The 15750-nt window shown below is 38.3% G+C and overlaps 1 protein-coding gene across 3 annotated transcripts in view; it reads left to right on the forward strand.

The window, feature by feature from the left end:
* CDK14 (cyclin dependent kinase 14) overlaps positions 1–15750 on the forward strand; it is a 258581-nt gene that overhangs the window by 51063 nt on the left and 191768 nt on the right. The window contains exon 2 of one of the 3 annotated variants that reach the window (XM_075705350.1): positions 4779–4802. The exons of 1 other annotated variant lie outside the window; for it this stretch is intronic. In XM_075705350.1, coding sequence (XP_075561465.1) covers positions 4779–4802 — 24 coding nt within the window. Of the gene's footprint in view, positions 1–4778; positions 4803–14545; positions 14630–15750 lie in introns of those variants that run through there. One more of the 3 variants, XM_075705349.1, reaches the window with a different exon arrangement.

Consider the following 15750-nt stretch of genomic DNA (forward strand, 5'->3'; position numbering starts at 1 on the left):
GTGCGCCTCTGAGTTGGCTGGGTGTATGGTGGTTTGCAAATGTAAGTATGTATGTGTTTGTAGGTACGTACAGTTAGGCATGCACATTGGTAGTGATCCAACAAAGTTCACAGACTGAGTTAAATTTGAAAAGCTGCCTTATATATTTCTGTTCAAAATCATAACTATGAATTTTTCTGGTTGAAACCAAATACAAATGGAAAAAAATCCACTTTATATAAAATGTGTTTTAAAAATGCCTACAAAGAGTCAAGAGGTGATGGAGATGAAGCAATGCTGACCCTGCTCTACCTACAGTGCAATGACCAAGCATTTCCATAATGTGATTACTTTTCACATTAAGCTGAGTGAATTACAGCACATTTTCTCTGAAGTGTGTGCTGTAGTTGTGGCATGAGTGAATTCTAGGGTTTTTAAAGTATTGCAAGTGTTCTGTAGTCATGGCTGCTTTGCAGTCAGTTGCAGTTCAGCACTTACTAAGAAACATAATTTGTTTTTTAAAGGTAATGTTATGATAGAGGCATATCTTAATAGATTACAGTGAGTGAAGGAAATGATGTTTTTGGAAGAGGTGAACAGAGGGAATAAAGATGGCATGTTTATGGTATTATGTGTAATGCCTTAAATCTAATTTTATTTCATGCCATTAATACTGATTGTTGATGCTAATGTTAAGCCAAGGTAATACTTTAATAGCAAACTTTAAAACCCTAAGGTTGTTCTATTGAGTGGAAGACATTAAAACAACATCGAAGGAAATGTTGTCACTGGAGTTTGCCAAGCTGATAGCAGATTAAAATTTGTATAAAAGGCCAGGACTAAATGAATACATGAGATTTCACAGTACTTCTAACCTCAGAACCAAGCTTCATTCAAATATTGTTTCTTTTCTTCTGGCAGAGAAAGTGCTGTGATGCTTTTGGCAAGTTATTAAACATCTGAGCCTTAATTTTCCATCTGAGGGAGAAGGAAATTATTGTCTTTTTCAGTGGATATTGAAGATATATTTCTTAATACATCTTGAAAATATTCAGATGTTACAGTACTAGGGAGGGAGAATGGGCTTGGAAATACAAAGTTGAAGTCAGACAAAAGTTATTCAGTATTGCTTCCCTTTGCCCCCGTAACACAAAGAAGTTTTATTCTGTCTAATGTGGTTTTTGGATTGGTATGGGGTTTTTTTAGCCTTTTGGTCAGAAACAATGAAATGAACCACTGCTAAGACTGAAGTTTGGCACCTTCTTGTGAAAGAACACTTTATTTCTGATGTTTTAAGTGTAAAGGCCTTCATGTGACAGTCTAAGGAAAAGCTCTGTTTCTACTAGGAAATAGCTAACTCTAGTTCTGCTATTAAGATGTTTTATTATGGTAAATCCACATTTTGCAGTGCAAATTAACAGGTAACTGTCTACCATCCTACCATTTCCCTATCTTCAGTGGTAAAAGCAATGAGAGGAATCTGTTTTAATTGTTTACTTTAAGAACAAGGGGTGTAGTAATAATATTTTCATATTAATATGTTAGTTGGACTGATGCCAAGCTTATGTTAGCATCTTGGTTTGGATTTACATGCATTAAAGTATGCCAGTTGTATGTAACGTGTGATTCAAGGAATGCTTGTGCACTTCAGATTTAAATTTGGTTCTGTTAAGTGTATCTTTTTCATTCATGCATTGGCCTTTGCTAAAGGAAGACCCAGGTTTGTGCGTTTTTAACTTTATGCTTGCATAATAATTTTTTTTTGTGGCTTTCTTTTCTTGCATGTATTTTTAAAAACCTGCTGCTAGCTTTTTTGTTCTAGTCCTAATATACAGGTTTCACAGTGCATCTTATGGAAATGGGTTCATGCCTCTAATTGGTATTCATTTTTATTACATTGACTTGAGATTTTTGTTAAAGAACAGCTGTTTGATAAGGGCAGGCTTAATGTTGTTTATATTACCTGAGTTTGAAATGAAAAGCAGCAATTAAAAAATGTAAATGAATATTTCTGGAAAGTGACCCCAGGGATGCACTTGATGTATGTTGTTCGCTACAGTTGATGCGATGGAGGTGTATTACGCAGTTTAATATTCAATGGTATTTTGCCCCCTGTCTTCTCAAAACTTGAGCTTTAGTGGGGGATAGAGTTGGCAGAGTAAGAATAGGCTGAAGTATTAATTTAGCACAAGCAAATCCCAAACCCCTTGAAATTTGAGATCAGATCAAACAATGCACCAACTTTGAAACCTGTATTGTCTTTTCCAGAGTTGCACAAAGACTGGTACATGCTCTCACCTAGTAACCTCTTGTACTCCCTGTCTTGTGAAAGAGCCTTTGTAACTTCTTCATTTGCATTGAAATGGCTTGGGAAATGGCAGCGCTCAGGCCTTGCATAATCCTTGGAATTAGGTAGCTGCAAAGGCTGTTTCATTTGGTTTATGATAGGGGCCTGCTATGAGCAGGGAAGAATAAGGGTAAGACAGTCTAACTATTCAGGTACGGGACAAGAATTTATTTCAGATCTCTGTAAATACTACTGTCAGCCTTTGCCAGTAATCATCATATTAAACAGTCCTCAGTGAGCCAACGTTATGAAGCTACACTTTTCAAAGATAGATTTGAATTGCTTGACTGCCAATTGCTAGCTCTTTTTTTAAAATACATGGTCAGTAAGTAGGCCTATCAAAAAATCATTGGGCAAGTCATTTTAGTTTCAGTGCTTGTTTGAAGCAGAAATACAGCAGCTTAGAAATGAGCGTGGACTTTGAGGGAGGAGGTGGAGGGCATCCTTTATTCTGAATAAAAATCCAAATTATTCTGCTTTGCTTTCTTTCCACATTCATGAAGGAGTACAAGTGCAGTCCAGAGTCACCGTGACTCCATGGCAAGGCGGGAAGAGCTGGTCTTCTCCTTGCTTGATAGCACATGCGATCTGCAGAGTCAGGCTGTTTGCTGCATTGCTTTGTGGATGCCAGTTTTCAGGAAAGTTCAGCAGGTGTAAGAATGATCAGTAATTTTAGAAATTACACATCTTTGTTACCTCAATAAATTACCTCACTTAAAGTTCAGCAAGGGGCAGTCTTCATTCCAAAAAGGATTTTTCTTGTGCTTTTGTCATTTTATCCAAGTTTTCCCAAAGTTGGTACCCTGAGAAAACTCTTAATGAATGCATAGTAGAGATTTGTTAAAGCATGACTAAAACTTTCTAGGATTTCATACTGCAGAAGTATACTGCAGGTCCTTATAGGATCTGTGCTGACTTGCCTGAGCATAGGCTGAAGCATGAGAAGGAACTTCCATCTGAAAAGGGACAAAGTCAGGCTGCTGCTGTGACATACCCCCTCAGGTTTCAGGTGATGATCTGAGGCACCTGGAGAACGTGAGAGCAAGGATGCTATTTTTCCACTGAGTATATTCAGTGCTTCTAATATATGCAGAAAAAGAAGCCTAAGAAGGAATTTGACGGGTTCAGGAAGGCATTGGAAAAGGACACTGGTGTATATATGCATGTATTGGAGGGTCAGGGCGTAAGAGTGGGTATGGAGGGCTAGGAGCGAAGGCAGTATCAGAAGCAGTTTTGGGGAGAATGGGCAAGACTTTAGGAGCTTGGGGGAAGATGATCTCTAATATTTGGAGCACACGGTCCTTTTGGGAATTAAAATCCTTCTGTGGAGTCCTCAGTCTCCCTGTCCTGTTGCAGCAAATAGGCGTGAAACTCACTGATACGCATGCCCTACACACGGCTGATCCATTTTGGGATGGAAGCTATATAGTACTGTTGTCACTGTTTAAGCTTAATTACAGAAGTCTGTGCCCTAGTCTTCCCATTAACAATATAGCTACAGGTGAATCTGTACAAGAGAGATCTGTATCATCAGGTATTTTAGAGGAAGGAGCAATATTGTATACAATGAATTTGAACCAAAATGTCCTGTTAAATTTTAACTTTAGCTGCAAAGACACTTTCTTGCACTTATTTTACTCATTTTTTTATAGTGGGGTTTTAGTGTTGCCAGTCCTGACAACTAAATTGCGAGTCTCATAACCTTTGTTCTTGTTCTGAAATGTTTAGAATTTGGCATTTATGTGGCAATCTTCTTAGCATTTCAAAAGTAACTAAGAGATGAAATCAGTTTTTCTACTGAAGACCTACTTAAAATTGCATTGGGGATGTTGAGTGTGTCTTGTAAACTACTGTAAAACTTTTCTCTTTTCTTTTGACCAAGTAGGGCAGTAGGACCCAAGGGGGCTCGACACATGAATTCTTCTTGTGCTGCTGGTACTGCCTTCAGAGAAATTGAGAAAGGTGGTGTCCCCCTTCCCAGAGCTGTGAAAACTGTGATAAAACCAATTAGCCATCTGTGCATGTATTGTAATTGGTAGTTCATGCTGTCATGGGCAGTTAAAGAACAACCAGCCTTTTGTGTGTTTATCTCTCAACATACTGGTTGCACTGAGGTTAATGAGACTCCCCAGGAATATAAACACCTCAGATATGTGTAGAGTATGAGGTGTATATTTTTATTGAAACATTTCAAATAGAAAGTGTTTATTTGGGAAGTGTCAAATCTGTGGTTGGCATGTGAAATTCAAAAGCAGCCATAAGACATTTTAAAATGATCTTATGCTTGTTTTTTTATACCACTGTGGCTTCAGTGGAATCTTAGATGGAATTCTTCTTGTCTGAACTTTTATTGCCTTAGTAATCGTATCTGTTAGTATGCAGTCTTTCTACATTTTAAATTATTTCCACAACCTTTTCTGAGGACAGACAGATGTTCTGTTAGACATAGAAGCCCTCAATATTATAAGCTCTAAAAGTATTGCAGGAGTTTTGTTAGTGATTTTTGTCAAAACTGTGTCAGGCAGCAGCCATAATGTTGTGCTGGAGTACCTCAAGCGTATATATTCTCTCAAAAACATCCAATTCTGTTGGGAATCATACCTCAAAAGAGTTGTTCTGCAGCATTTGCATTTCTGAGGCCTTCAAACCTTTCCTCAGTGAAACTTTGAGTTGCAGTTTGTCCTTGAAATGCTCTAGGGGAAACATAATTTGTATGTTGTGATGCTTCTCCTGTCCTAGACCTCTTTTTCCACTTACCATTCTTAATTAAATGCAGTATTGTTTTTTATGGTAAAACTTTTGTTTTGCTCCTGATCCTGTAAAAGGTTTTGTAAACAAAGGGTTTTATCCAATAAAATGGGGATCTACATGTAGAATCATAGAATTTCTCACATTGGAAGGGACCCATAAGGATCATCAAGTCCAACTCCCTGCTCCTCGCAGGACTACCTGAAAGTAAACCATATGACTAAGAGTGTCCAGACGCTCCTTGAACTCTGACAGGCTTGGTGCCGTGACCACTTCCGTGGGGAGCCTGTTCCAGTGACCAGCCACCCTCTCAGTGAAGAACCTTTTCCTAATGTCCAACCTGAACTTCCCCTGACGCAGCTTCATACCATGTCCTCGTGTCCTATCACTGGTCATGTACATCTGTTTGTAGGCTGGGTTGTTTTTTCTTTGGGTGACACCTTAAAAGCTGAGTAAAGATTGCCTAATGTTAAATGGGAGGCATATTGTTACTTATTGGCATTATGTGAGGCAGGCACAACCTGGCTGAAGGTAGAATGCTTTATTTGAATATCAGACACTAGATAGCACAAGAGAAACAATTATGTAAAGTTACAGCAATTACATTGTTCAGATTACAAACTAAAACTACGTTTTACAGAAAGAAAAGATATGTTATGGCTGAGAGCACGTAACTAAAATAACAAGTACATCTCTTGCTACAAGTTTCCTTCTTGGCTTTTTCTTTTTAATAGTTAGTATCACTACTGTTTTCTTACTTGCTTCTCCTCTTACCTCTCAACTGTTCTGCTTCCAAATCCTCCCACTGAAACAGAAGGCAAGGAAGGGTTGGTTCCCTCTCTCTCTCACTTGAATAGGTGGCCAACTTGGCCATTGATGCTCATCTCACTTCTCTGTCAATAAACAGTCTAGTAGAGTGGAGTTTTAATGACTAGGCTACTAGGCTAATACTAATTTTATTTTTAAACTTTAATTAAGAAACATCTTACTAATTGGAAGAGCAACAGAACAATCAACTATCAGTGATTCTACTTCCTAAGAGAAGTTTCTTAACATCCAGGATGTGAATAAATTGTGTTCACTGATGCATAATTTTGTCCATGAACCATATAGCTCGTGCCACCTCATTTTCTGAGAGTTTATTGTTCCTTTCTAGAAAAGAATGTAAGTTTTCTCTTAAGAAAATACCTGAAACAATACATTATCATTTTAACTGCATGTAGATAGTCATGGGACCTCTTAGCTTATGAGGATGACTGATTTAAGGGGTTTTGGCTTTGTTTTATGGTACAGTAACAATTCTTTTCATAGTAAGCTTCTGCTAAATCAGTCAGAAATTAAATATAGTACCAGGTTTGATTTTTCCCCACAGAAGATTTTGTAAGCGGCTTTGGTCTTGTGTGAGTTCTGAAGAAGGAAGTAAGTGTCTGAGTACCAAGGCAACCATACTTCAGGAGAGATGCATGGCTGCATCATTCTTTTCCTGCAAAATAGCTTGATATGTGCAGACTTTAGATACCTTCTGGAATGGCCAAAACAAAAATAGCAAAGTATTAAAGCAATGTATGGTGGTTTTGATATATGATGACTAACTTGTGCACGTGTTTTTTTTTTTCTTGGTGTTCAGAGGCAAAGAACCCCCCACCTCCTCACCCCCAATACAACAGACAGCTCTCATGCAAAACTGTAAATGGTCAGTATTTTGTAGACTTTTTGGCTTGAAACAGTGGTGTAAATCCTGTAGCAGTGATTTAAGTGGAAGAAGATACCCATTCTCAACTTTCAACCTGTCAGTTCTATGGAATCATTCACCTGTTTTGTCATAGGCCTTAATTTCTTCTCTTTCCTCATGTGGTAGGAAGTCTTCAACTTGATACAAGAGAGATAGATATAAGCTAGATAGATTAGTCGATGTATTTTTTCCATGTCATTTAACCAAGAGAAGTTTCATTTGCATTTGAATTTGTTAGACTGAAATAGTGTGTTTCCTTTAAAATTTCTTGTCAAAATTCAGGAAGTTACTGAATATCTGAAACAAGGTAATGGAAATTCTTTCCCCCCTCTGAAATTAGTATTTTGCTCCTTATTTAATTATTAAAACCTTTGAGGCTTCTTGAATTTTCCTGATAGACCACATATTTGCTCTTGAGCTGAATAGAACAAATCTGTTGATGTATAAATCCGTTCCAGCCCTCTCTAGCCACTGTGTGCTCCATCACATGAAAATCCATGTTCTCCTACTTCACAAGAAGATGGTAGGGCAGAATATCTCCAGGGAGTCTATTTAAGAACATACTCTAATGGGGTCCAGCTCCAGAGATGATGAAAGAGGTGGTCTGAGGAGGAAAAAAATGTTTAGGTGGAATTTTCTGTGGGAATGGGTGCTCTGTGATCATGTAAGCTGCAGTAGCTGTGCTACCACTAACTGTGTTTTGTAGAGATAGTTTTTATAGTACAAGAAGAGGCTTTTTTTTTCTTGTCCTTTCTGAACTTTTCTATCTTCAGCAGCTCACTCCTCCTGAGATGCTTTCTATTTCTTGCCTAAGATGTCCTGGGAAAATAGATAAGCTGCTCAACATGTATTAAAGCTTTATCAAGTTCTGGACTGAAGTGCCCTTCAGTGAGAATGCCCAGGTGAATGCAACTCTCTTGTCTGAATTACTGAGATAAAATGGGACAAGAAAAGCAGTCTGCAAGGGGCTAGTGACCCAAACAGTAAAGGGCTTTATAGGTCAAAACCAACACTTTGTATTTAACCAAAGAACAGATAAAATATTAGTGCAATACCTGCAGTTCTGCTGTTTGTTTCCTGTGAGCACTTGACTCAGCATTGCATCAGGTAGAGGTTTGACATGCCTTTTTGATGTACATAATTCTGTGCTGATTTAATTAGTAAAGAACAAAGGTATGGGTGACTGCAGTGAAACAGTTGTTAGGTAGTATAGCCTCCTAGACAAATATAGCTGGAAGGAGGGGAGATGTTTCTCACAGCTGCTTCTCATATTTGATCATGAGAACCAACATATTCCTAAATTAGGTATTACTTGAGTGTTTCTTTTTAATTTTTTTGTTAGCAACTTCTTTAATCTCATAGCACACCATGATCTAACCTAGTGTTTTGCTATCATCAGATCTGGCAGTCATTGTGATTTGCATGATGCTTATACATTTGTCACATCTGTTGTGTATATCATGCAGAACAGATAAAATATCCAATTTTGAGACTTGGAGGGGAATGGCAACTAACCCTCCAGGTAGAAGATAAAGACATGGAAATGGGATGAAAAATTGGCACATTTAAACAATAGCTTTTTTGTTAGTTGAACTGCCAAAAGTTGCCCAAGGATTTTGCAGTATAGACTATTTGGATAATAAAATGATAACGGCATTTCATGCTGATGTGTATGAAGTGATGCATATGAAGAACTTAACTGCAGCTATGCATGTGTAATGGTGAGTCTGAACAAATTACATTAGTCTGGATAGGAATTACAGGGTCATTGGGTAACAGCTTGAAGATAGTGACTCAGTGTTCATCAGAAGTCTAAAAAATAAGTACACCTTCAGAAAACAATAGGAAAAGAGAACAAATCCAAAGCTGCCATCATGTTATTCACCTCAACACTCATCATTGTCTTTCATTGAGAAAATACAGGATAAATTAAATTTTAAAGTAGATTAAATTTTGGGCTTCAATTCAATCCAAGAACACCCTCTCAAGCTGTCTGACATCCTGTAAAAGCAGTTTCTATGTGTACTGTAGAGGCCACAGAGGAAGCTCTCAAGAGTTCTGATTAATTGTCTGAAAATACCATCTCACTTTTGGGGTGCCTTCAGAGTTTCATCACTTCATAATCTCGATGGGCTTAAAGCTATTGAGTGGTAGGATGCTTATTTTCATACAGCTTCTACCCTTTCCACAGAGGACACCAGGGTCTTGGCCTGTGGAACTTGAATTCATAGATCACATCCTTTGCTGTGATCCTGTGGATTTTTCACCAGAAGTTTTGATTATACTTGTAAATAAAGACTGTGAGGGAGGGACAGAGGCAGCTGAACAGTGCTGGTGAGCTGAAGTCTTTCCCTTGTATGTTGGTAGTTCAATTCCAGTGCAAAAGTTGCCAACAGCTATTCCCATCTGAAGGTGGTTGCTTTACTGTTCTCGTAACATGGATTCACCGTTTGCATTGTGTGGCAAACTCAGCAGATAGCAAAAGCCTTAAAGACTGAAATTGTGGCTCAAAGGAACAACGCTTAGTGAAGAAGAGTAGAATAGGTACGGATTTTTCAAAGTGGATACTGTAGACATGCAACTTATTCTAACTTCTTATCCACATCATAGGAATGTGGAGGTTGATTTGGCTTTATTTTTTTTTTAACCACAATAGCCTACATTTTGTGCATAAATCTTTTTTTTAGTTAGAAAACCTGAGATTTTTTTTCCTTTGCAATGTAGAAAGACATCAGGTGAAATAAAAAAACCTAAGCAAACCAACAAAGCCTTTCATGTATCTCAAAGTGAAAACGAAGGGAAGCTAAAATCCAGCGCTTTCAAATAAGATGAGAATTTCAGTGCATGACATATTTAAACTTGAGAAAGAGATGAAGGTGAACTCATCTTTTTGTGTTAAGTTTTAATTCATTTATAGAAAGCTTTCTTCTCCTAGCTATAATGCTATGGATGACTTTGAAATGGGATATCATTGAGTTTTGTCCCTGTATGAGATCAGCTGTAGCAATATATGTAACTCGAAAATGAAACATTTTCAGGGATTCTTCCCTGGGGATTATACTGGTAGATATTAAAAAGCTACTGTTAATTCTTTATAACTCTTCCTAAAGAAAAACTTTGTAAACTCTCTCTAGTATTTGTCATTAAAATTTCTGTCATAGAAATACTACTACCCTTTCCTGATTAGCAAGATTTTTTTTTTTTTTTTTTGTATTGCAAATATGAGAATTGCCAGCTATGTGGTTTTAGGAATTGTATGTCATAGTAGATGGGTTAGTTTAATTAAAGCTACTCTACTAAGCCATCTTACTGATTGTTATCATCTTCCAGACAGAGTGCATACGTTTGAATTTTATAGTGCTTGAGTTCTTTGTGATGTTTTTGAAAAATGATTGACTGAGATGTTAATTTAAATGTCTTTTTTTTTTTTTTTCCCCCTGAGTAGTCTAGGTTGTGCTGCTTTGTATGTGATATATTAGTAACATTAAGACTTAGCACCTGAATGTGAGGTACTTCATAAGTCTTAGGAACTATGGTTCATTTTTGGCCTAGAATTTTATTTGTGTATTGCAAAGATACCTTCATTTCTGTGGTGAAATGTTGCTGCTGTTGACAGCACACGTAACTGTATGATGCTGAAGATGAATGACTCTGCTGTCACTTACTGTCTTTCGGTTGGGAATGAGGAATTTAGGCAAATAAAATGCAGATTATTTTAGCTGACAATTGGTATAGGGTTCATACTCTTTCCAGACAGGCATTTTTTGCAGCATAATTTTAATATATTGTAAAGGCATGACCACAGTACTAGCTGAGATAGAATTCTGTGTGTGTGTCATAGTTGCATTTGTTTTTGCAAGTATGAACGAGACACGGCTAGGAGAAGACTATGTGTTTATTTTTATATAACAAGGCATGCTTTATTATTGCAGGGTAAGGTATATTGGAGTCCTGTTTTGTGTCTAACTAGATGCCCACAGCCAGTGGAAAAGCCTACAGATCTGCTCTCTTCTTAAATGTAGAGTAATTGTGAAATTCCATACTTTGAGCTCTGCATCTGGTACCTGTGTATATCAACTGCTGATCACACTGCAGAGCTGACTGCCTCGGGCCTTTCCATTTCCGCTCTTGAAGTACTTTTGGCTAATAATTACAGGCTAACAGAATTCTTTAGAACAGGTCTTACACAATACCTTTAACTAAGAGCTTAAAAAAACAGAAGAAAAAAGTGAGGCTTGGAAAACTGTATTTGGCTTCCCTAAGAGTAAATCCTAATTCAAGCTGAAAGACCAAATTCAAGTTCTTCTCATAGATACATTGAACCAATGTGTTTTAGTCTGGATTATTTATATTAGGTCTTTGCCAGCATAACAAGGAACACAGAAGTATCAATAAGAAATGAAACAATCTCAGTGAAGCTGTGTTAGGGTTCACAGGAAAGTGCGGGTTTGCTAGGAATGTTGGAGTTAGGTTTTCCTATTGCACAGAAGGAGTATAATTGTCCAAAGTCATTGGACAATTTTTATTGTTATTTTATAACCTTTTATATGCAAAGAATGATTCACTGAGTTGAAAATGTGTCTGGACTGGTTTGAAGTATTTTTTAGATGTGTAAAATCATTACACAGTGTTCTTCATGTTGTTGTTGTTCCCTTTGAATTTGCACTTTAAACATTCTTTATAATGCAAAGTGTATTTGGAATCAATCCCTAAAACCATAAAATCTCTTTCTCGGTCTTAAAAGTCGCAAAAATAATTGGCACTGTGCTACACTGCAGTTTATTTCAGACAGTGACTTTTTAAGTGAAGTCCCACCAAACCAGATAATACAGATGGTATAGTTCAAATATTGGTATTATCCAGCAAGTTTAACAACATGTTGTACTTGGAATAACTTGGCATGCATCCCATTGTGCAATATTATCCACTACTTCACTTGCCATCTTAAGATAAAAATTATTTTCTTTGCATTCAACCATTTTTGTCACTGCTGGGTTGTTTTATTAAGGTCATGTCTTATGTACTCTATGTGCTCTAACTTCAAGCTAAACTCAAACTTACCAGTTTAGGGAAGGGGGTCATACTTTGTGATCGCCTGCGGTAGCAGGGAACTGAACTCGACTTGGACAGGTGTTGTCCATCCAGACCTCTGTTTCCAAATACAACTTGTTAAACATCGTATTAAATCAATTTTCATGAATTATCGGTGGCTTATAAAGTGTCTGGCTAGAAGCCCAAATGACTTTCACAAGTAAATTTTTGAAACTGTAAAGTGTGTTTACTCCTTCCTTGTATATTCAATGTGTAGTTATCAAAATGGAAAAGTATGTGTTGAGCAGCGTCTCTCCTTAGTCATGCAGTTTCTTCTATGAGGAGAAAATGGGCTTATGCGAATGTATGACACTTGTACAAATTACTGCATATGGTTATTACTTCTTGGAGAGGGGGTAACAGCTAGCTGCCTTTCTCACTTGCTTCCTCTCTCCCCTCCTCTCTCTTGTATGATTTCATATAGACTAATGGAAATAGGACATTACAAATTCCATTTGAACAGTATGTAGTGTGCCAGTAGTTACCTTGTGTTCTGTGTGGTCATTCTTCCACTGTGCTAGATTACTAAATGATGGTTTGCATGTTTAGTTTATTGACCATCAGAGCTGTGACATTGTGTAATCTCTCTGTTTTAAGTATAGCAATTTGCAGATGACTGTATATCTGTTATCTTGAAAAGCTCCAAAGATGCCTCCTTATATGCGAGAAATTGTTCTCAAGTGCCACAGAGCATTTTGGAGTCTGCCCTGGGATGAAAGCAGTGGCATGACTTAGAGTACTAATAATCTGAAGTTTGTACTTGCAGCTGGTTTCCATACAGAGTTTTAAAACCTAAACCCTTAGGTATTTGACCTGGGTTTTTTTTGTTGTTGTTTTGTTTTGTTTTTTTAAAATTATAGTGAAAGTTCTTTAGTTCCATTACTCTCCCACCCCCCTGGAAAAGAAACCAAAAAAAAAAAAGCCAAAGCCCAACTGGAATTAAATCTGTTGAGGGATTTCAAAGGCAACAAGATTTAATACAATAAATGCAGATTTTTTCTTTAATACAGTAAAAAACAATTAACTTTAAAATATGGGAGGGTTTGGCTTCTCTGAGTTAGATCCCGCTACTTTGTCAGCTAGTTGGCTTGCTTTCTGCCTCCGTGCCTTGGCCACACACCTTGCTTGCGTCTAGAGAGCAGTTCCCTGTTTCTCTGGCTTGCATTCTGTGTTCCCTTCCCCTGTGGCTGTCCACCACTTTTCTCTTAACATGCTGCCTGTCTTTTGGCACGTGTTGGTCTCTGCAAGTGCTTACTCACTAGCTATTTTCTTTTTTTTCTGAAGATCCTTCTGTCCTGTCCTCTTTTAACCTCAGACAAATTTGATGTTGACAGAATAAGGACAAGAAATGTAAATGTTTTGAATGTATTTTCTCATAATTTCAACTGGAAGCTGTTTCTCATATTTTCTTTGGACCCCCATGCTTGAGACACCCAAGAAGAAGATTTTGGCCTAGAGAGTGGAAGTCTTTTTTTGGGAGAAGTGAAGCCTTCTATCTGCTTAAAAACCAAGCTAAGAAACTGAGTAGTCTTCTGGAATATGCCCCTGTGACTAAGGTTGGGGAATAGATGAGGGGAAAAAATAACAAGTGCTACTTAATTTTGGGAGCATCTTATGGAATTTGGTCATGCCATTCAAGTTTTATTGTCACTGAAGCCATTGATGCTAGATTCAGCTGTGAGCCTTGAGTCGAGAAGTATTTAAACATGCTTTTAAGTCTTGGTGACTGTGGTGGGACTTGAGCAAATGTGTCGAGTTTAAGCACGCTGTGCTTTCTTCAAAGTGGGACTCTGTGGGGGAGCCTGTTTCCGATGGTCTTGTGATGTTGGTCACTGGAGCTGCCTGGGGCATGAGCCAGGGCTGAGTTTTGCCTGCCAGTTCATTGCACCTCCTCGTTACGTAAAAATGAGAAACATTTCTGGGTGCTCAGGATGTCATCTCAGATGAGCTGCATTCTTTCTCTTCTGAAGGTTTCACTTAATGTGTACGTTACTCTTCTCTGTCCTAGTATAGTCTGTCCGGTGCTCCCCCAACCCTGGGAGGTTTCTGGGGAGCTAGGAGCCATCTGAAGCACAGACCAGCAGGGGCTGCTGTAGGAGTAGGAGATAGGAGATTTGCTGCCTTCCTTTTGGAGAAGCCCTCCTTGAGGGTTTGCTCCTGCTGCCCTTTCTTGCCTCATAACACACCCAAGCTCACTTGGGCTCAGCAGTGGCTTCCCAGCACGGAGTAGGTGTCTGTTGCTTACTCACAGCTTTGCATATTTAGTATGTTCATAAATTAAATACAATGTTTCATCCTTACAATGCTAGAATTAACTTCAGAGTTCATATTTTGGCTCAATAAATTTTTAAATGCTTTTTCATATTTATTGTTTCTGTAAAAGTGGACAGTGGCATTTGTAGTGCTTATTTCCAGATGCCCTGAGATTATGGATTTAATATCATTTGTCACTCGAGAACTTGCTGGTTTCCTTCAGTTCTGGGACATAATTGAATTGGTGATGATTAGTTGCATCCCTTTGATTGAATGTTGAGTTTTTTTCCTTAATTCCCATGAAATCACCGTTAGCTATTTTGGCTGCAGTTCTGTATTGGGTTGAGACAGTGTTACATTGTAAATCAATATCTTTGCAAAAAGACTGCTGTAAATTGCCTAGATAGCATATGCATGGTTACTTTGGCTGCAATGCTGCTGCAGAGCCTCGATACTCTGCCTTTCTGGGAACTCCACAGGCAAGTCCATCATATATTTAAAAAAAAAAAAATCTTTTTAGAAAGAGCATGGTATTGCTGGCGAAATTTACGCAGAGAAATGTTGTACCCTCGGTGCTCATCTGTACCTTTTATATTTTACTCCACTGGGATTACTCTGTCTTGAGGGATTTCTTTGTTTTCTGCTTTAGATTTCCCCCTTTCTTAGCTGTAGTACAGCCGTACCATTTCAGCTTGCTAGTGCAGAAAGATGTTGTGAATTCAGTTGCTGAATGAGCCCGGCCTGACCGCAAACACTAACATTGCGAGAGAGATGCCAAAGAGTTGCAGGTGAATCTAACCTGATCTGGGCAACAGCAAAACGGTAAGATGGGGCTTGTTTAAATCTCTGAGATTAATTGGGTGCTGGGGCTTCCTGTTTCAACCTGAAGCCTAGTTATCACATGCTTCCAACTTGAGCAGGATTCATTCTGTGCATGTCAGGGTGGGTTTTCTCAGGAATGGTTAAAATCCAGGCAGAGGGAGGCGGTGGGAAGCTGGGAACGCCACATGAGACCTCTCGGCAGCTACCCTGGTGAGAGTCCCCGGCAGCACTGCCTGCGGTTTGTAAATATCAGGGAAAAGGTAGGGGAAGGCTTAAAAGCGATGCTTTTCTTGGTACAGCTTTGTATTTCTCTCTCTGGCAGCCTTATTTATTATTGCATTAAGAGGATAGTATGGGCAATTTTTTCCGATATATGCTTGGCTGAATGGCCTCTGGGGCGAGTGAGTGAAGGAAGTGATCAGCCACTTTTTCATCTCTGCTAACAAGTCTGCATCTTGCTGGGTCTGAATAGATGTCTTTATCAGTTACAGATTTGCTTGGTGGTGGAAAATAAAATTAAAATGATCCTTTATAAATCCATGCTATATCATTGATGTCAGAGTATCTTCTTGCCTTGTTAACCTCTGTGATTATTTAATTTCTCTTGCATGCTTTCTTTATTTAATAAAACAGAAAGTGAGGTAGTCATTTTAAGTAGTCATTCTTGAATGCTTATGTAGGAGTGTGTTGGCAGCGGTTTGGACCTTAGTGGAATATTTCAACATATGAAAGCTTAGAGCAGCAGTGTGTTCAGGGAAAGAGAGAAGGAAAAAAGCAG

The sequence above is a fragment of the Pelecanus crispus genome, chromosome 2 (assembly GCF_030463565.1).
Source record: "Pelecanus crispus isolate bPelCri1 chromosome 2, bPelCri1.pri, whole genome shotgun sequence".
In the NCBI taxonomy this organism is placed as follows: domain Eukaryota; kingdom Metazoa; phylum Chordata; class Aves; order Pelecaniformes; family Pelecanidae; genus Pelecanus; species Pelecanus crispus.